The 21907-nt window shown below is 34.2% G+C and overlaps 1 protein-coding gene across 1 annotated transcript in view; it reads left to right on the top strand.

The window, feature by feature from the left end:
- The window catches only part of LOC118245408 (connector enhancer of kinase suppressor of ras 2-like), a 174317-nt gene that overhangs the window by 95847 nt on the left and 56563 nt on the right, over positions 1-21907 (top strand). The window contains exons 7-9 of the mRNA XM_035541600.1: positions 3922-3981; positions 7720-7788; positions 19514-19660. Of these exons, the coding sequence (XP_035397493.1) occupies positions 3922-3981; positions 7720-7788; positions 19514-19660 (276 nt within the window). The remainder of the gene's footprint in view (positions 1-3921; positions 3982-7719; positions 7789-19513; positions 19661-21907) is intronic.

The raw sequence follows: 21907 nt of genomic DNA, 5'->3' as shown, positions 1-21907 counted from the left end.
TTTTTTTTTTTTCTGTGAAATACGCTGGCAAAATATCCATCTTACTTAGTTGTAGCCTGCTGGTTTTGGTGTGTTTTTACTTTGACAGTTCATATGGCTAGCATATATGGAACAGTTCACATGCAGTTTGCATAAAGACCTACGAAGTTTAAGCAGCCAATAAAAATATTTTTGTTTCTATCGGATTTTGTTACATAAAGTAATAAGATCAAAATAATGGATATTTAGGTCCTATAATAATGTATTAGCTAAGAGTTAATTGAAGATTAAGGCTTCTATAACAATATTAAAAGAAGAATATTAAGAATATTAAAAGAAATTAAAGAAGAATATGACTGTTCTGAATAAGCTGAATCAATACGCATGCTTTAAGTCACAGGTACAATAGAAAATAATGGTAAACAAAATAACTATTTCTAGCAGTTTCAGGAGTGTTTGCAGTTGCTACAATTGGATCTACTTAGTTATTCATATCTGGGCTTGGGAAAAGCAGCCTTGATGCTTCAGATCAACTGCAGGATTAAGTCAGTATTTGTCTGGAACTCACATTATCTGACTGAATATTTTTCAGAATGTATTTCCATTTCTTTAGGCTTATTAATCATTTAAAAATGCTTATATTAGTAGAAATGGAATGAAGCAGAGATGAACAAAAAGATGGACAATAGCCCATTCAGTTGAAAGCAAAGCCCAGCTCTAACCTAATTCAGGTTGTGAATACTTGTGTGCTTTTTTTTGGTTCACAGAATGAAAGCTGTCTACTTGACTAAATTTTGCAGTTTTGGACATTTACTTATAATGCAGAATGGATTATTTTATTTTTTGACTAGAAGTTTGATGAAAATGATCCCTTTAAAGCCTTTCATTTATATCCATAATGTGACTTTGTATACATATATGAGCAACTTGAAAATTTGAAGGCTTCTGCTAAACTGTGCCAGAGTTGCTTACAATATGCCTGGGAGGTTCTAGTTGTGCTTTTCACAAATGATGATTTAAAAAATGAGTACCAAAAGTAGCATTGACATATATTGTCCTTCAGAAACAACATTTTTCTGACTGTGTCTTTTCTTGCTGAAGGATAAATTATCCTTTAAAAACCTTCATACCACAGAAGGCAGTTGAGAGCTGGATTCAACTTACACACTGCATTGTCTGTTAAGAAGGGTAGGCAAGTGCTGACAGGTGGCATATCAAGGATATGTCTTTTAGGGAAAAACATTTACAGGGTTGGAAAGAGGGATTTGAAGTGTTGTCTTTCAAGCAGGGAACATATCTGGCCTCTAGAACACCCAGCACAGACTAAAGAAAGCAGTTTTCAGAATTGGTATGTGTTTCTCAGGGGGTTCTTTTTAAGAATATTTTCAGTCTTATTTTCATAATTATACTCAAAGCTTTCTCCTCTGTGGAAAAATATTTTTGGAGCTATTACTCTATACATGATGGGTATGTGTATATAAGTATTTATGTTATTATGTTTAATATATAAATATTTGATAAATAGCCTGCATTCTGAACTATATAGAGGAATAACTGAATGTAACTTTTTTTTATTTTTTAGATAAAATACAATCTTTCAGAGTTCTCAGGTAATGTATCTCCTCCCGTAAAGGAGATACAGTGCTACCGTAGCGGTCAACGAAAAACAACTGACATTTTTCTTTAAGGGGATACAAGGATGAAAGCTTTATCTAGAACAATTTGAATCGTTCACAAAAATACTTTATTGTAATGTATTTTGTTGTTAAACTTTAATAGCTGAGGTGAAAGAGCAGATAGCAAACTGTAGGATAATTCTTAGTTGATTAGTCAGTTTTTCTGTTTCTCAGATGTCATATGTTAAAGGACAGAATCGGTGGTTTTTTGTTTTGTTTTGTTTTGTTTTCCCCAAAAAATACATATAACTTAACAAGAGGCTAGGAACTTTGAAGAAATACTTTGAATTATGAAGAAATATATGATAAAACTTAGTGAAAAGTTACCACTGTGTTTTGTTTTCACCTTAAAAATCTATTAATCTATTGATCCATTAGGTGAGGAATTAATCTTGTCAACAAGTAAAGTGTTAAAATTGTGATGTTAAGTTTGATAATAAAAGTGTGGCTGGAAATGCGACTGAATGTCACGATGTGTTACGATGTGTTAAAGTAACAGACGTCTGTGATGGGTGTGGTGATGTTGTTTAACATTCTGGCAAAAAGTTCATTGTGGAAATGCAGCATACTAGGTGGATTTTAATCTCTGTGTGAGATTCTTAACAGAGACTCAGTATCCCATTTCTAATGAGGATGTTCAGGGTTTTTCATGATCTCTTGTGTATGTCTTCTAGTTGGCAAAGAGAGAATCAGATGTTTGTCAGTAACAGTTGAAGGTACTATAGAGACAGTAAAATAGCAAACACTGATAAAATTAAGCCAACTGCAGAGAAGGAAATAGTGGAAGACTCACCACTAAACTTTCTTGCAACTAACTGTATTTCATGAAAATGATTTCAAAACTGCCAAGACTTAACTTGACCACCTCTGTTATGAACAAATGAAATAACTTATAAAGCAGTCTCTTACAAGAACAAGTAGTCAGTGTGTGTAATATATGTAATGGAGTTTCCTAAGAAGCAGGGTTAAGCAATATGATCAGTTTTAGCTAGTCTTTATTTTTAAGATTTAAATAAGGTTTAAACTTGCTGAAATTAAATTAGTTTGCACAAAGGTAGAAGCCACATTTTGTCATGATGAAAAGTAAAAGCAGATTTTCGGGCTTCATCCAGTTAATTTTGGTCATCTGCAATGTCAGAGATTTCACAACCTGTCCAGGCAACTAGTTCCAGTGTTTTATCACCATCATTATTTTTAAAAATAATAGTAATAAATAAATAAATAAATAAAAATCTGTCAAGTTCCAACTTGTGTCTGTTGCTCTTCATGTTCCCACTGTGTTCTCCCAAGAAGAGTTTGGGTCTGTCTTCTCTACACCCTTACAATTAAGGTAGTTGTATAAAGCAATAGGATTTTACCTCTGTAGTATTTATTTATTTATTTATTTATTTATTTTAGGTTAACAGCTAGCCTGCAGATCTTCATTAATGCTCAGGAATCTTGAAGTTGGTTTCTGTGAACAAAATGTTCTTTCTTATTTGCTGGGGCCTCTAAACTTCCATTTTGGCAATACAAAGTGATGCAGAATTATTGAAAGGATAATGAATCAGCAGTGCAATGTATCAATTAGATTAATTAGATTTCAAAATTTGATGGATAACCGTAGTATATGGAGAGATGACCTTACTCCTGAAGAAGAATGCAGCAATTGAGTCTCACTGACATTCAAGGCTCTGTGTGTTTGTGTGTGTGTGTGTGTACACATAGATACCCATTTAGGTTGTCTCTCTGTATCTCATCAATCACCTCCTTCAAGCACAATTCATGCTGGACTAATTATAAAGCTCCTGTTAGCTCACCAAGATCATTTTTCTCTACAAATTGGCAATATGAGCACTGGCTTACGTACTTTCTAAGTTAGACCATGAACCAGTAACTCTCTGAAGATGGGGCATATAATTTTAAAGACTATTCTTGTTCATTGTTTCAGTTTTGTTGCTTCTTTTATGACATTAGTAATAAAAAGAGATTAAGTTAAATATTTCAAATACTGCATTGTAACAAGCTTTTATGCTGATGCTTGGTGTTGAATTCTTTCAAAAAATTTATATTGGAATTATAAATGCAATAAGTGAGAAAACTGTTTATCGTGGGTCTTGATACACATTTGTTTAACTTTTAAAAATGTTATTCAAGCATGGTTTATGCCAGTTTGTTGAAATAGTATTGTCCTTAAACTGGAATATGCATACTTATTTTATCATCATGCAAACATCATTTGTTTGTTTTCTACAAGAATTAATTACTCTTCTTGCTCTTTTTTCAGGGGATGTATATCAAATCAACATATGACGGGCTGCATGTAATCACGGGAACAACTGAAAATGTAAGCTTCCTTATCCTAAAAGACTTCTATCATGTATGCAAATATCTTCTGTAGATCTGCAGCGTATTTTGTAATGTCAAAACTTGCTATGAAACAAGCTATTTTTATCTTTTTTTTTTTCATATATCATGTTACTTTAAAAATTCAGAACCATTAAAAATAGATATGGAAAAATATCTGTGATGAAGTGACCAACTAATGTTATAATAAAATGAAAATCTTTAACTTCTATCTTCCAATACACCCTTCTAATTACGTATGTTTTCTCTGTCACAAAAGTATTTTGGTTTATATTGAGTATTTTTTTCTTATGCAAGAGCATCATCATTAGTCTTAAATAAAATTTGTTGTATTTAATTTTGTTATCTCCTTCAGATAAACCTCTCAAAACATAGGACAATTCAAGTTCATATTAAAAAAAATAAATAAATAAAACTTTCAACAGATCAGTAATAGAAAACAATCTGCCTTGTATGGTTATATTGACCAGACTAGTTAAAGCATTGCAGAGTTGGTGATAAGTGTGGTTGTCATTTGACCAGCCTTTAATATGTACAGGGAGATTCCTTTTTGCAGTGAGTATATTATCATACAATGATGAATACTTTTCTGCTGTTTTTTTTCTTTTTAAAATGGATAGTATTGTTTTAAAAGCCTTTTCCTAATTAGTAAATGAATTTTCTTGAAAAGTAGAATGCTAGAAAAATTAAACTTGTGGAGATGATACCTGTCCTAAGATTGCCTCATAGGAAATGAATAGGTTCTGCGTGTCTAAGCAATTCTGTAAAACAGATCGTAAAATAATAAATTCTAAAGCATTTACAGTATCAGCAGTATTGGTGGCTGTAAAAAAGAAGTGGGTAACACAGAAAAATAACTTAAAATATTATATTCAGGTTGTAGAATAATCTTTGATAAACCAGAAGGTTTTCAAGCTAGCAGTAATCACTGACAAGACTATCAGTAAGAAGGGAGAAATTGTGAAAAGGAGCAAATGAAAGAGAAGGGGGTGACTTGACAATGTTAGGGGAAAAAAGAAAAGTTAAGAATCTAAATGACTTTTGTCTGAGGACATACAAAAAGTTCTTCTATAAAAATAATTATTCCTGAATGAATTGTATTAGGAGGAGTTAACCACCACTAAATTTTCATAGTTTCCAGTACCTGTAGCAAAGATAGAAGATACCACGAATGTATTAACCATACTTTTCATTGTAGTCCCAGAAATTAGGCAATATCTGGATTGAAAGTACACAGAAATGCTGTAGCATGTAAATCAGTATGACTGATTGTTATTCTTGTCACACTGTTTAGTTTTTCTGTGAAGCAGCTTCTTGTTACTTAACTTGCAATTCATAATTACAAATTTGAAAAAAAATAATTTTACTTCAACTGCTGCAATGTAATTATTATGACAGACTTCAAAATAGGACCTATCCCTTCTGTTTTTCAAATAGTCCATGTTTTAGTCACATTGTTTTCATTCTTTTTAAGACAGTATAACTGGATAAATTACAAGTTCAAATTTTATAAAGGTAATGTTGAAACTGTGCAATGCTCACACCCAAGAAACATGAAATTTGCACTGTGCAGCTAGCTGAAAATGTACATATTTACTGGCATACATCAGTGGTATTCTGCACTGTGTGGCTGAGCTTCATGTGTGATATTTTGTTCTGCTTGTTTGTACGTATTGAGATAGTTTTGATCGTTTTTGTCACCCATTTTTAGGTATTACAGACCCAGGGAAAGCCTTATGTTTTGTGTGTAAAAATTTGTGAGTCATAAGACAAGTCTAATGCAAGTTAAGCTTAACATTTGTATGCTTACATATATTAACACTACTGGCAGCATTTAGAAGTCTTAATATAACTACATGTACCTGTAAATATAAATATAAAAAACACTTTAATTGAGTCCCAAAACTTATGAACCAACCATCTTATGTTACAACCATAGATTGAATTACCCATGCAATAATTAATATAATTTTTTCACTGTAATTTTAATTTATTTTAGAAATATAATACAATTTGTAGGGAAAATATATAACTGAAATTCATGTGAAAAGATACGAAGTTCACCAGCCACTAAAACTTGCATTTTTATTTTGACTGAACTGTACACATCAAAACTTTTTGATAAGACAACACTAAGAAGTTCCTTTTTTTTTTTTTTTTACTTTCTTTTTTCTAAAAGTGTAATCACATGTGCAGATAAAAAAGCTTCAAAGATGTTTAATTTCTGGCATTTCAGCAAATTGATTTTTCATTCCTTTTGAAGGTATAATTGACCTCAGAGCCAGTGTTTAATTTTGAAAGATAATAATTAGCTCAGCCTCATCAAAGTCAGGAAAGGAGCTAAAAAGAGAAAGAGCCAGGCCTGTGCTTTTTCAGCTAATATCAACTCAAGTTAAACCCATTACGAATAGTGGAGTTTACTTCAGTTTCCTGCTTACCTTTTATTCACTGTTTAAAGCAACCAACTTTATATTCCCATTGCATTCTATAAATGGAAACAGAATATCTTTCTGGTTTACGTTTAGTCCTGTATATAGGTAAAATCCTGTCCTTATCTCAGCCCATGTGCTTTTTCATCATATTTTCTCCCTGTTCTGCTGAGGAAGAGGAGTAAGCAACCACCTGTGCGATGCTTGCCTACCTATCGAGGTTAAACTGTAACAGTCTCTTTGGCATTTTGTTTAGAAGCGATTGCAGCCATTTTTTGCCCAGTGGCTGTTTGGGCTTTTGTTGTATTGTTTCCTGTTGTCTTTACTCCTCCTATTTGTTTATAATATGCATCCACATAATGGATGGAAATAACAGGTGGGATTTGTGGTTGAAGAAGTCTGTCCAGCAGAAGGGCTATTGACAGTTTCCTGGAATTTTTGATTGGTACTCAGTGAGGTGATGAATATAAGCTGCAAGTCACCTTTAGCTCCTGTAAATCTTGTATTCTGACACATTCGTTGACATGCAGTTGACCGTGTACAAGTGGCTTGCAAGGCAATGGGGTTTGATCCATTCCAATGTGATCAGAAGCAGCTATATTTAGAATAAGGAAGGTTTTTGACTCAGAGATCCCAAAATTATGGTGGTGGAATAGTATGTGTGCGTATGTATGTATATATTCTATACCGAATAGCCAGCCTGTCAAGGACTTTATCCTTTTTTAAATTACCACTGTGCGTTCACATGGTTAATCTAGTGCTGTCTTGGAAGTGCTGGAGCTGTAGTATATTTGCAGAGTATCTGCCATGAACTTGAGCAGTAAACCTGCTATGTAAAGGACTGCATTAGGCCTACTTTTCTGTTATATGCATTTTTTTTCCAGCCCTGACCCCGCACATGTAGTAAGTTCGGTATTAGTTGGCTTAGCAGCTTTACTGCTATGTGATGTTAATTCACTCAGTGAATTCCCAGCAAGACTGTGACAGCTCATGGCCCAGTACTCCCCTCTGAGAGGTAAAGAAACTAAAATAGCTCAACCAGTCAAAAAGGTTGTTCATCACCACAGGAAGAAGGATTTGAATTCATCTTTGAATTGTCATTGGTTACCAGAAAAACATTGTTCCGTATAAATGCAATTTTTTTTGGTAAATAAAGTTATTGTTATTTGATAATAATGCTTCTTTGGGCAGAGCTTTCTTGCCTCTTTCCTCATTCGTAGTTTTCATTCCTGCTCTTCCGTTGTGGTCCCCCCTAAAATGTAAAGTTAATTGTTATCTCCTGTCCTTAGTCTCCTGCTGACCAGTGTAAGAAAATCCATGCTGGCGATGAGGTGATCCAGGTCAACCATCAGACTGTGGTAAGTACTCCAGAAGTTCTGGTCTGGAGGCTTTGACTGTTCCCACTGATAAAAAGACAATAATTCTTACTAGGTAACTTTAGCAATCTAGATCACTCTTTATGCCTTTTAAAATATAATCATTGCTTACACTTAATTTGTGCCTTTTTATTTTTTTTTAATTGTCATTAATTAGCCCAGAAGGATTAAGCCAAACATATTTTCCATAGCTGCTGTTCAACATTATACTCTTTATATAAGGAGATCCCAGAATATTTTATCGACAATTTACAGTGATTTTACTGGTTGTTGTTCTTAGATTTCCTGTTATGGATATGCCAGTAAGTTTAACTTTTTCTCTTAAATAGAAATATGCATTTCTTTAATATGGGATTCGAATTCAAAATGCAGGAATTCTGCAACAGCCATATATTTCTTTTCATATTTATTTTTAAGCTGATGAACAGTTTTATAAAGTTGGTGAAACTGTTAAGCATAAGCATGTGTATGGGGAAGCATATGCTAAGTCTAAGATACTGTGGTACCTGATCTGTGCACATTTAAGTGCGCCATTGTATTTGTCACAGCGTATGCAGTTATTGTTTATGCATACCAACCTACATTTCATTTTATATACAAAACCAGAAAAATAAAGAAACCTCTTTGGCATTTGTGGGAGTTGAAAATTATTAGAGAGCAAATATTTTCTTTTCAAAAGAAGTATAACTTCTTCACTTATAATTTTAATGCAACATCAAGCTCTTACTTACATTACAGAGGATCTGTGAGTTGTCACAGTACAAGCTGAAATATGCATAAGACTGGCTTTCTCCATCAGACATACTCTTCAAGTGACAAACCTGATTTAATCTTTACTCCCAGAGGTGAAACCCCACTCATTCAACTCCTCAAGAATTGGCTTTCTGGGTTGCATCTTCCCATGTGTGTTATAACGAGCCCAAAGTGTTTGATGCTTGTAATCCCTCTCTATCTAAGGGCAGGCACACTGCCAACAGCTGAGTCAAGTGGCAGAGAATACCTTTTTCAAAAAACCAAACCTCACTGTTAATTATTCATTCTGAAGTCTATAACAAGCTACGAAAAGGGATAAATGGCAAGCAGTTTCTTTCAGAAACGTATTCTTCCTTAGCAAATGCTGAGCAAGCTTTATTCTGTCTTCCTTGTGACTGTGTAAAGTCAGCCAGTAATTTTTAGTGCTTGTGTTTCAGAGGTGTGTGTCCAACTGCGAACTACACTTTGCTTCTTCACCCAAGCTATCACAAGTTGTGACAATTGATATCATGTTTATAATTACTATTATTTCCATTAGTGGGCTAGAATAATTCAAAGGTTTCTGTTCATTAAATTTCCACATGATCAATATCTTTACACTAGCAAGGCCAGCTCACAGAATGCGGTACAACCCACCTGAAAAGAACAGTCTTGGGGGCAGTTGGCAAACTGTACAAAACAAGTCTTGCATTTCTGTGGTGGTCTTGCAGGTCTTCCAGAGCTACAGACTGTCTTGCTCACCCAGCACTGGAACGTGTAGGCACAAAGCACTCCATGCTTTCACAAAATGTATACACAGGACAAAAATGCAAAAAATTATACAATATAAAAATGGAGAAATACACTTTCCTCTGAAATTTGTGTGTTTCAGAGGATTTGCATCACAGAATGTTTATCTTTGTTATCCTAACAAAGGCATTTTCTTAAGATTGATGTTTCTTTTATATTTTGATAATATAAATCCTGTTTTGAAAAGGTCTGCTCTGAAGATGATTGGATATAGTCATTTTGTTTTACCATCAGTGAAAATACTTTCCTGATTAAAGAAAGTGTAGGTTTCTTTCATTAGATGCTAATCCTGTAGCTGATTATTGGCATCATCTCATCTGATTTAGACTAAAATAGGCCAGTGTATTTTCTGGATAAATTGATGTTTGCTCATTTACTAAGATAATTTGATTTTTTCTAAACACTCAGTGACGTTCCCACAACCTGTTCTGTTAGCTAATTATTCTCATTTCGGGGGGGGGGGGGGGGGGGGGGTGTCTTTTTGTTTGTAGTATGCATTTGTCTGGCATATACTTCCAGTCCTTTGATCTTGATCTATTTTTATCTATTACACTGGAGATCCAGTTTCTCATTTAGGTATTTTCAGGATGTAATCAAACTACCTCTTCACCTTTTCTTTGGTAATCGAAATAATTGGAACACTCTCAGTTTTTCATCCTAATGCATGACCCTTCTTGACAACCTCTTTATATTCCCAACTGTGATACTTTGCATACTTAACATTGAGCTGCAGAGCTGTACAGTAAAAACATATTCATTCATAGGTAAAGCAGTACTCCTGTGCTAATATAGTAAAAATAAGACTGTGCTTTTTAAAAGGCTAATGTTCATTTTCATCCTATGTAGGCAAAAATGAATCTAAAAGGATACTGATTTTTTTCCTTAAGTAATAAAAACTAATTTCAATTTCAATTTGAAATTCATGAGGAGGTCCATTTTAAGAGAAGAATCATTACCCGTTTCGTAACTGTGAGAGGAGTAAGCTCTTAAATGGGTTTAAGATGTGGAGTTGAAAATAGTTGTACTGTCCCTGCATTCCAGTGCAGTCAGCACAGATAACAGCACTTTTAATCTTGGAGGCATTTCTCTGGGGTTGTAAAGCTATAGCAGAGGATTAAGTATGCTGACAATGTCAGTCCATTGGATTGCTGGATGTGTGGAGTTAAGTATTTTGGTATTGATGGGGCTAGAATATTTTGGCTGTATGTCTTCAAAATAATTGTTATTACTTAAAATTCATATGCTAATTTTATATAAAGCATAATTTGAATTAAGTAAGAAATGATCAGATAACTAAAGGTAGCTATATTCATACTCTTACTGAAATCATTTATATTAACAAATATATTAACATTATTAACAAAAAAAAAAGAACACATTTTAATTCTTCAGTGTAGTTGAAAGTTTTAAAAAACGAGTTTTTCTAAAGTATCAAAGGGAAACAGCTTAAAACTTATATAATGCAACAGTTGAAGGAGTTAGAAATAAAAGATTTACTACGTGGAATCTGGTCAAGCCAAGGAGCCCTCTGTTATACAATTATGAACATCAAAGTAAAAATAATAGTAATTTAGGCAATAAATTAATTAAATCAGTTGATTCACCACTAGCTGTTAAGATCATTTAATCATTATCCAATGTCCTTATTTGCTTTTCTGCTTATCCTTCTTGCTTATTAGATTTTAATAAAACAGCACAAGAAACTTGGTAAATAAGTCACACGTTCTAAAATACCATGACATTAACTCTTTTTTTTTTCCTACCAGTAACAACAGGCACTAGTTCTCGCCTGTTGGCAAGAAATCAAATGCCTTGTGGAGTTTTTCTTTCCTCTCCTATAAAATTAAACAGAAGTGCTGAATATACCACTGTGCATTCATTTGCTTACAAAAATAATAATTACACCTCAGGTTCTGTGAATAGTATTTTCTGCTGCTTAGTTGAAATAAAAGGAAAGTAAATTTCATTTTGCCTTAACTTTAACTAAAGTTGTTTTACGGATGGGATGTGATTCTTTAGTCAAAGAATTGGGACTGTCATGCAGTGAAAATAGGGTAAAATTAAAGATAAGTTTGTCTGTGGCCAAGAAATATTTGTTCCTTTCAAATTTCCGTAATTAGAACAGTATAGAATATAGGACAAAGAGAAGAAAACCAGTCATAACAAATATATAGGTACATCCATTCTCAGGATGGAAGCAAAGCTGATAAATTAAAGCCAAATCATCTGCATATGTTTACTGAAGGGACTGACACTTTCAATTGCAACTCCCTAAGCAAGGATTTTTAATGAGTTGTCTTTTAATGGGTTGCTTTAGGATAACATTGTATGCTGTGGAAGCGTAAGGAGACAAACTTACTAGTCAATACTATGCAAGGTTTTACAGGTGATTTAGAGGATTATAAAGGATAACTAAAGACTTTAGGAAAATGGAATGTTAGATGAAATACAGTATAAGTTTATGAAAATAAATTATGTTAATGTTCTACCTTTGATAATTTTTTCAGACAACAAAAATCTTACTGATCCAAACACGTATTGATCTAGCTGTCTGAACAGATGTAGATATTAGATCTACTTTTGTATACAAAAGTGTTAGATAAACTAGGGAAAATAGTTCAGAAATCCGAAAACCTTTTTTTCTTTTTTTTTTTTTTTGAGGATTAGAATTTGAAGGTCATTTGATAGAACAGAGAGCAATAATAATGCTTTTAGTAACTCATGTTGAAAGCTAAATGTTACTCAGGAGCAGCTGGCAAGAATCCTGAAGTCAGAATGTAGTAATTAATCCCAAATCGACTCATCACCATGGAGGTGATGTGACTGAAAATGGCAAAGATGAACTTGGAATTAATCAGGAACATGTTTCCAGGAGAAATAGTTTTAATGCCATTGTCTTGACATTGGTAATATCTACTCTGAAATACTGTGTAATGTTCAGGTCATTTGCAGTCATCAAAGGTGAATTTGCATAAGAACATTTGCAAATGTAATGGGGTAAAAAGGAAAATGTATTGAATGATTTTTTATTTTTTTAAAAGATTTAAATTTTAGTTACCCAGCCAGCTAGGTCTATAGGCTATACAGACCAGGAAGGGAAAGAACTGTTTAAGGAAGAGAACAACACTGTGGAAGAGCAAGCATCCATATGAACATCTGTAAGAAAATTTGTAGTGAAATTTGAAAGAGGTCTGACTAGGATGGTGATTGAAGAACTGATGAAAACAATTAAGTTATAGTTGCCTACAACTGTGTAGAAGGGGTAACAAAAGGATGTAGTAGCCTAGAACAGCTCTTTCAGTGCAAACACATTTGCTTTGTTGTGTAAGGTGTTTGTTATGTTATGTCTAAATAGCTGTTATTTTAAAATAATAGGGATGCATTTTCGTACTTGATAGGTTTATTCTTTGGAATGAAGGATGCTCTGTAAATACATGAGCCACAGCCTAATGGCCTTTCATACTGCTCATTGTCTGTCAAATTGTGTACTTTGAAATTAGCATGAACACTGTTTGGATTTATATAAATGTCTAAATCCCTGTTGCTGGTAGATTGTATTCTGAATCCCATTCATACAAATCTGAGTCTTCTAAAAGAGAAGGTACAACGTCAAGAGCCCTGCAACAATTAATAATTTCCAGCACTAATTTATTGGTGTTAAGATATTTATTGAATTAATATTCCAGATGTCTGTGTGTTGAATTGGAAATCTGAGTTTTAATGGGTGCTCACTTTAGATGGAGGTAAATTTGTAACTGTAGTGACAGGTCATACGATCTGTGTTTCAGCACACTGCGTTGTGAAATGCAAGTAGGAAAAGGAAAGATGAAAACTAAACAAGAGATGTCATGACAATTACAACTTCTTCCGCCCCAAAAAGTCATTTGGTTTGGAAAGAAGTTTCCACGTATCACTGAATCTCAGGATTCTGCCTTTCAAAAAGGCTTAGTAATATGTGTCTTCCAGTAGCACATCTTGCATCATCTTGGAATCTTGCTGTATTTCTCTGTTATTCAATGAAAATAACTATGTAAGATAATAGATAACTGTTGGTATTTCCACCATCAATTATTTTTAGTAACACTTAGAATATTAATGAGGAGAGTGAATCAGCTACAGGTGTTAATGATGAGCTTTCCATTCAGTGACAGAAAGTCTTATGATCTTGCAGCACATTTTTGTTTAATAACAATTTCTGATTTCCACGTTAATGAAACTAATTCCCTTGATAAATTCCCTAGCCTGGGCAGTATTGTAAGGCAAAGTGAATTACAGACAGACTTAACATACAAAAGATGACTGTTTCTTTAACAAAAAGTTGAGTTTGCTCATCTCTCCCTCCTCCCCCCTCCCCCCTTCCCCCCCCCCCTTTTTTGTTTTTGTTTTTTTTTAGTGAAAATATGAAGAAAGGTCATACTGTTAAGATTCAAGTAAATATCCAGATGGGTTTGCTTATGTATTGAAAGAGCCTTGAGGGGAAACATCTGTCCTGGTTCATGTAAGGGTTAGGTCCTACTGGAGACAAAGCAAAATTACTTGTTTGCAGGTGGTGTGCAATGTCATATGTTCTAGTTATTTAGTAAATACCATTCTGTACAATTGATTTCCAGATCAAATGCCCAGCAATGCAGTTCTTAAACTCATTTTTAGTTTACGCTCTGTCTCTTTCCATCCTAGGTAAGATTAAAGCTGGGCAAATGATATAGTGAGTTTAATATGCATAACTCTCAGAAACACATGGAGGTTTAGCCTACCTTCCTTCTGGCAGGTGCACTATATATTTTTGTATTTCTTGGAAGTTTTTCTTTTTTTCAGAGTCCCAAGCAATGTTTACGGTTTGATAAAACAGTGAAGGAATTGAAGAATCACATTTATGCTTTATCCCCAGAATTTTCAGGAAAAACAAAGAAAGGAATATACATATTCTGTCCACTAAGCACTCTAGTTCCACTCTGAGTTGTTTTCTAAATTTGCACCATGACAAATACACATAATGAGTTTTGAGGAAATCAGCAGAGGTAAATAACTGTGGTGGTGGTTTTAACCACTGGAATCCTTTAATAAGCCTCATTGTGTTCAACAGTCCAGCTGTTTTTTCAGTTCCTTTTACAGGTGAATATATCATGGACTTAATGCCTATGCACTCACCCACAAATGCAGTGTTTAGTCTTTTCTTCAGATTTTTTGTTGTTGTTGGCCATAATGTTAGGAATTTTTTATGTTAGTTTATTTTTCATACAGATCATCAGTCAATCATCATCAGCCAGATAGCCTTTATTTTAAAAAAGGAGAAAAGGTGCTTGTCCAGCATGAACATGGTTTGGATGTATAAAAATGCCCAAACCCCTACTGCTGGTGGGATGTGTTCTGAATCACATTCACACAAATCTAGATCTTCTAAATGAGAAGGAAAAAGTCAATACTGGGAGACTCTAAAGAAGATATTGAAGAACAAGAAGACAAACTAGTTTACTGCAGGTTAATGAGCAAGCTTTGTTTTTCTGCACATACTACTTAAGCAGTCCCAACTACAAAATCATCAGTTTTAGGTATACAAAATTACTACAGCATTCTGGATATTTATATCAGTATAATTTTAGTCCCTATGGTGCTAAATTTCTTTACCATAAATTTTTTTAGCTATTGTTTTCAAAGTTACCATACATTGCACTTTCCACTAATTAACTTGCTTGTACTTTCTATGAGAAAATTAATCCTTTAAAATAGACTACAGTAATACATTTTTTCCCCTGGAGCCCTTTTTTCCACACTGCTGATGTACAAAGCAATAAAAATTATCGATTGAACAATCCTAAATGTAAACCACCAAAAAAAATTAAACTTCTGCCTGCCTCTTACCTTATTCAGTGAGTTATATTCATCTATGTTTCTTCTATGTTTAACATCTAAATCAAAGAGAATTTTCTTTGGACTAACATTAAGTCAACCGTATTTTTAGCCAGCGAGTATCAATTTCCTGTGATCCTCATCTTTTCTCTTTACAAACTGTGTATCACTCTGGTGGCAATTTTCATTGCTGGCATCTGACAGTATTTTTCACACTCTTTGGGTTATGAACTAGGAGTACAGCAGCCGTGTGACTTTCCATGCTCTACTTTGTAGGTCTGATTTATAAAGAGAACAAATATATGGAAATAGTGTGTTGTATTACAATATGCAAGTATGTTTAGCAGAGAACATGCACCATGACTAGACCTTTACTGTGCCGTGCAAAGAGAACATAACAATGCCCTGAATTTGTTGATTTGAGTGTAATGGCTATCCTAATTGCTCCAATTTCATTTATTCAGGAAAATAAAGCACCATGCTAGTCTTTTTTTCCTTCATTACTCTAATTTACATGTTAACTTTTATTACCGAGTGAAATATCTTAACCCATATTGTAGACCCTGATTAACTGAATGGTAAAAAACTTAAAGGAGCAAAAAACACTTTTGCTGAACACATCTCACCACAGCTAGAAGCTAGTAATTGCAATTAAAGACTGTTTAAGAATAAATGTCAAAATCTGTCTGAAGGACTGGTTTTCAACTAAGATTTTTAATCCACTGTAATGACTTCTGTTTTCACAAAGATATTTTTAGTAATACAATTTATAATAACATGTCCAAATTCCTAAGAGCATTTTATCATAGCCTAGTAGTAATGATTGCAGACTGCTCTTTAATAGATCTTGCTATTTAATGGTTTTGTCATTAAGGTTCTCATTGGAATAATTTATCATTAACTTAATTATTTATCATTCTTATCTAAAAGGAGCTCATGGAATTCCAAAGGTTTCAGCATTCTGAAAATTAAAGCAATCTATAAAAATCAAAAATAGTCCATCCAATTTTAAATTTAAAATTCAGTAAAATATATGTGTGTATTTATATATAAATGTCCTGTCATGTTATAAGCAAAGTGCAAACCAGAAGCGTTTGTATGGAATGGAAGTTGAGATATTTGTGTTTAGTTGTGGTCTGTTTGTGACCAGTGCATTTTTAGAAATTTTTCAGTAAACCAGCAACATTAAAAATAGAATAGAACTGTAAAAAGCTATTAAAATGCTTTTTAGCACTATGAGACATACAGTGCTTTCCAAGCCAAATGTTCACACTGGGATCCTGGCTTCGGCCCACTGTCGAGACCAGGTATAAACTGTAAGGTTCTAGCAAAACTTCTCTCAGGCCCTTGTGAGAGGACTTGAACCTCCACCTTCATGTATAATCGATTATCTTCCTCTAAAAGGAAGTAGTTATAAATGGTACGTGATATAATATGCCGATACATGTAGACTGCACTGATTCTGAACACTTAAATCTTTTTTTTTTTTAATATTTTATTTTTAATAGTAATGGGAATACACATATTGGTCAGAAGAGCAACGATAAAACTGTTACCATGAACTTGCCAGTTAAGCATAGTCAAAGGGCATAGCAAATATAATGGCACCGAAGGCTTGCATACACTTGCTTGTACAGCTCCAGCTCTTGGATTCCCTAAAGCTTTTCATTCGTAATAGCTCACTTCAAGGCTGCCACAATTCGGCCTCGGTAAGGTTGTCATTGCAGAAATGCTGTTCACGCACAGTGCTCTGATTCCTAAGAGCCGTGGTAGTTATAACTAACCATGAGTAACCTACAACAGGTCTTTACTATGGTCCTTTATTACCACAATAAAAATCTGCTGTGTTTGGAACAGAAAATGGTGGGAAGAGTTTAATACAGGCTACTTTTAGAGCTGCTGAGAGCTCAGGTTTTCTGTGAAAGAAAACGACTTTTGCAGGACATATTCTGTGCAGGATTTGATCCATGCTGCTTTGTTTAGCAGAACTGGGGGGAGAAGGTGACCATCAGTGTTTGGGTTAAGGTAACATCCTGCACCTATTCACTTTTCTTCAGTAGCAAACCTAGAAATCAAGTCTGAATTGGAGAAAATGTGAATAAAAAAAGGCTAGGAAAGTCCTCCAGAGTCCTCCCTATAAATATTTCTGCAGGCTCTGCTGTTTCACAGAGCTAAATGCGAACCAGTAACCTCATGTCACTTACAAGAGGTCATTTTTTCTAGTAACTCCTTTCTATATAGGCTTGCTCTTGTAATATGAGTTATTTCCTGGTAATAACAAGGTGAGACTAAGTGGAGGAGATAGCTGTACTATAGAAGAGAAACAGGGATGACTTTTCATATATTTTTTCTGGGTTTTGTGTGTGTGCACCTGTGTGTTTATTGGCATGTCCCCTAGCCACGACCTGTGGCTTTGGGCCAAGCTCTCAGGTTATATGTGAGTAACTATGAGACTACTTTAGTCATACCATTTTTCTCATGTCAGTGGAAGAGAGACAAATTTCAAAAATTTTGGTGTAAGTGTGATTATCTAGATAAGGTCACAAGTATATTGACAAAAAATACAAAAGTCAGAAGGGAATGTTAACAAATCCTTTAAGCATTGCAATGCTTAAGTAAGTCGGTACTAATTTGGTTATTGCTTTGGGTACATTGTTTTGAGTCTAATCTTAAAGAAACTTCAATAATACAGTTACTCAAGTTGAATGATAATTCATTGTGAAATGCTAAGTGATAGGAATTTCTTAATTTCTTCCTAGTGGACAAGCTAAAACATCAGTTGCAGATAGGGAGGGCAAAAAGACTGCTGAACTTGTAGAGCCAAATTTATTCTCTTATTTAAACTAGTACAATTTCGCTGATTTTAGTGGTGTAATCAGGAAGAAAGATTGGTTAAATTTTAGAAAAATGTGAATTTGCATTAATTTTGCTTTCTCTTCTGAATGTATGTATCTGGCTGTTTTGATAGATATTTTTCCTATTGTATGCTCATGCACATGAGAAAAATGTGTTCAGGAGCATATAAATGTGTAAAACTAGCTTTAGTGTAAACATCATTACATACTCCTTTATATTATTCAGTTTTAAAACCTCTTCAATCATTCAGGATAATAGGAGAGTGTAAATATTAATGAATAAAAAAATCCCATAAAATTTTAATTTTTGTTTTCATGTATAACCATTTCATGGCTAATTCACATTCAAATAATCAAGAAGATCAAGAAATGTCTCTAAATAGCTTTTAGTGAAAGACATGTATAAAATCCTTTCAGTGTTATGATGTTCTTTTTTTATGGCTATGTTTAGAGTTTATGGTAACTTGAAGTATTCAGCTCTATCCAGGGTCTGTTTGGATAAATCAAGTAAACAATAATTTATCCTCAGTTCAGATCTTAAATATGTTATTTATGTTGATATAGCGTAGTCTTTCTAGTCAACAGTGAGGGCTTGAACTAAGGATCCAGACTGAAATTATTCCATGACTGTTAGTCTCCAGCTAACAGAGAATTCAAAGTTTTCTGTCTCCAAGGTCATGAAAAATATTCTTTCTATTTGTCTATAATGGTCACTTTGAAATGTTATGAGATTTATTTTATTTTTTTTTCACTGATAGTTGTTAGGAATAAAATCAAATTTATCTCACAAGGTGCTCTGAGAGAAGTGGAACTACAAAATCCTTTAGGGAAGGAGAGATTATATGTTTGGTCTTTGTCCATTGGTTCATCATCATGTCTTCCTGTAAAATATCTGCCTCCTCTTATTCCTTGTCCTGTCTCCCTGCCCTGTTTTCCATCAATGCTTTCACTACCTGGAATAATAATAATAATAATAATAATAATAATAATAATAATGTGTCTGTGTTCAGGAGCAAAATGCACATGGAATGGCTATCCAGTGAACCACTATGTGTAAAATAGGAGTTTTGCTTGTCTTTCTCTGAGGGTATTAATTTGGGCCTTTGCAAAATCACATGCTGAAATCTGTGTGGCACTTGTTATGCCCTAACTATTTTTGAAACATCAGTTCTACTTGCAAACCTGGTTTAAAATGTACGATGACCTCACAGATTATCTAAAGGGAGACAGTGTTCACTTATGCCTTATTTTGTTGAGAAACCTAGCTAAAAGAAATAACAAAAATAACCCAGCTTCTGCAGCATCATTTCAGTCCAACAGAATTAATCAGAAACTCTTTATAAAAACTGCTTATGTTCAGAAAGAGCAGGCTGTAATACACCTTTCCAGCTAATAGAAGACTTCCTTCACATGTAAAGTTAAATGGAAAGCTTACAAAATTCAGTTATGGAATTTTTTCTTAGGTTGGATGGCAGCTGAAGAACCTAGTAAATGCATTGCGGGAAGACCCAAATGGAGTGATTTTAACCTTGAAAAAACGTCCTCAGAATACTCTGGTTTCTGCTCCTGCCCTTCTGAAAAACGTGAGGTGGAAGCCTCTTGCGCTTCAGGTAAGAAGGCTGTTGCAACTCTCGTGTCATGGCAAATTATTTCCACTAATCAAAGGAAATCTCTAGAATTGTTCCTTCCAATGGAATGAACAGGAACCTCTTCTAAAAGCCCTATTTCCTTTGAAATACAGTGCTAAGTTTGTATGGCAATAATATGTGCCAATAAGGCTGTTTTCCTCTGTTTTTCCCTGAAGTTGGGAACCACAGGAATTCACAGAAGGAAAGAACATCCATGAATAATATTGCTAAGAAAGTAAGCAGCCAAAGATTCAACAGTTTTCTTTGGCTAGCAAAGGCAACGTTGCCTCTCTTTCTTTCCATTATTTCACAACCTATCGCAACTACTTGTTTTCATCAAGAGTGGTAGTCCTTTTGAACTTCAGGAAAAGGCTGCTTCTATCCTACATTCCTCCTCAATTTGTTTTTGGTAGCAATGCTAATAGACCCTCTGATATTTCTGCATAAACATACCTTGAAAACCTGTTGACATTAAAAAAAAAGTGAACATCACAGCTGGTTCTTCCTACAACATCAACATATGTTGTAGAAACAACAATAAAACAGACTGACCTTAAACATGCATAGTCACTAACTTAAAAGCTTGCCTTCAGTAATGACATTTTATCTTTAATACTCTATAACATTCTGTAATAAGTGTATGCACTTTCGTAACATGGAAGCTTTGTTGTTTTGCTTGGTTTGCAAGATATATGGATGTTTCTGAATACTTTCTAAATGAATGAAACAAAGCAAACCCTACAACCCTATGCAGACAAATTTTCTTACTGCCTGCCACTTCCTGAATCTTTCATTCCTCAAAGTGCCTGCACATCCTACACAGCTGCTTCACTTAAGCCCTTTGTGCAGTCTGTGCAGCTCAGGAGTGCTGACACTTTGTTTCACTGCCATCTTTCCTTTCTCTGTGCTGCCTTTTATGGGTGATCTACTTGTGAACTTCATATGAAGTCTCCAGAGGTAGCAAAATGAAAATTGCATTTGCAACAGGGCTTCCACAGAGATCCTCTCCTTGTATTACTACATTAAAGAATCTGAATTCACAAGAATCACAAATTCAGGAAGCTTTATCAGTATGAAACCATTATCTGTTGTATACATGACTTGGTATTTTCCACAAAACTTGTCATCCTTTGTCATGGTAGACAGATAAATGAAAGTGCACCAAGCTATTTTGTGGAATTATCAACAATTTCTATTTTCGTGATGTGTCCTTTCCTGATGGCCCAGAACTCAAGAGCCTCTGAGGAACAAAGTGTGCTTTAAGTGTGATTCTCACTAGGATGTTTCTTCTATGCCAAAAAACAGTAGTAAGGGATTTCAATAAACATATAAATCACCTCAGGAAATAAAAAGAACACTGCCAATATTATTTCTTAACATTAGATATTGTAATAAGTTGTAAACTAACTTCAGGGTTTTGGCATCTTGTGGTCTTCTTTAGTCTTCATGCCATAGAAGTGAGCTCAAGTGATGGGACCTAGAAAAAAAATCCAAATGCAGTTCTTGGTTTTACCAGTTTCTTATCTGGATCTGGTATTATTTATTATTGTCATTAATGGCTTGGAACTAGCATGATTAGATTTCAAGATGATACCAAAGCTTGTGTTTCCTGGACAGCTGACCTAACAGCTTGATGCTGCTGAAAAACAGTGATCTCACTTCCCTCACCCTGTTCTTGGCTGCCAAATGTCCTTGCCTTTGTCTGACTTTGGCATTGTTTAGACTCTCCAGATCAGTTTAATTCATTGAATTGGTAGGGAGGCTTCTGGTTTTGTTTGTTTTTCTGGAGCTTTCTATCACTAATGGATTAAATTGGCACTCAGAGCATCAGAGGCTGACAGACTCTCAAAAATAAGTGGAATACACTCCACGTAGACAGAAAGTTTTTTACTTTAGCCAAAAGTAACCAGCTGCATGAATGTAGGGTATGGAATGACTGGCTAAGTAACAATCTGTCAAAAAAGTCTGAGTTAAAAAAGTTCATTTTCAAAAACTGAAAATAATTCAGCAAATGTCAGACTGTCACAAAAAAGGGTAACGTAACACACCATGAAATAGAACACATGCAAAGCAATTTTTCCATCCTGATGTAGGATTGGTAAGGTTTAAACAGAAAATCTCTGAACAGTTTTTGACTACAAACTTTCTTCTCTTACTGGCAGTTGTCTGATTTTCTTCTGTATTTTCCTTGTAGCTTTACTGCTTAAGATGTAAGAAAAGAAATATAGA

This window comes from Cygnus atratus, chromosome 13 (genome assembly GCF_013377495.2).
Source record: "Cygnus atratus isolate AKBS03 ecotype Queensland, Australia chromosome 13, CAtr_DNAZoo_HiC_assembly, whole genome shotgun sequence".
Taxonomy (NCBI): Eukaryota; Metazoa; Chordata; class Aves; order Anseriformes; family Anatidae; genus Cygnus; species Cygnus atratus.
This window is presented reverse-complemented; position numbering and strand designations above follow the sequence as displayed.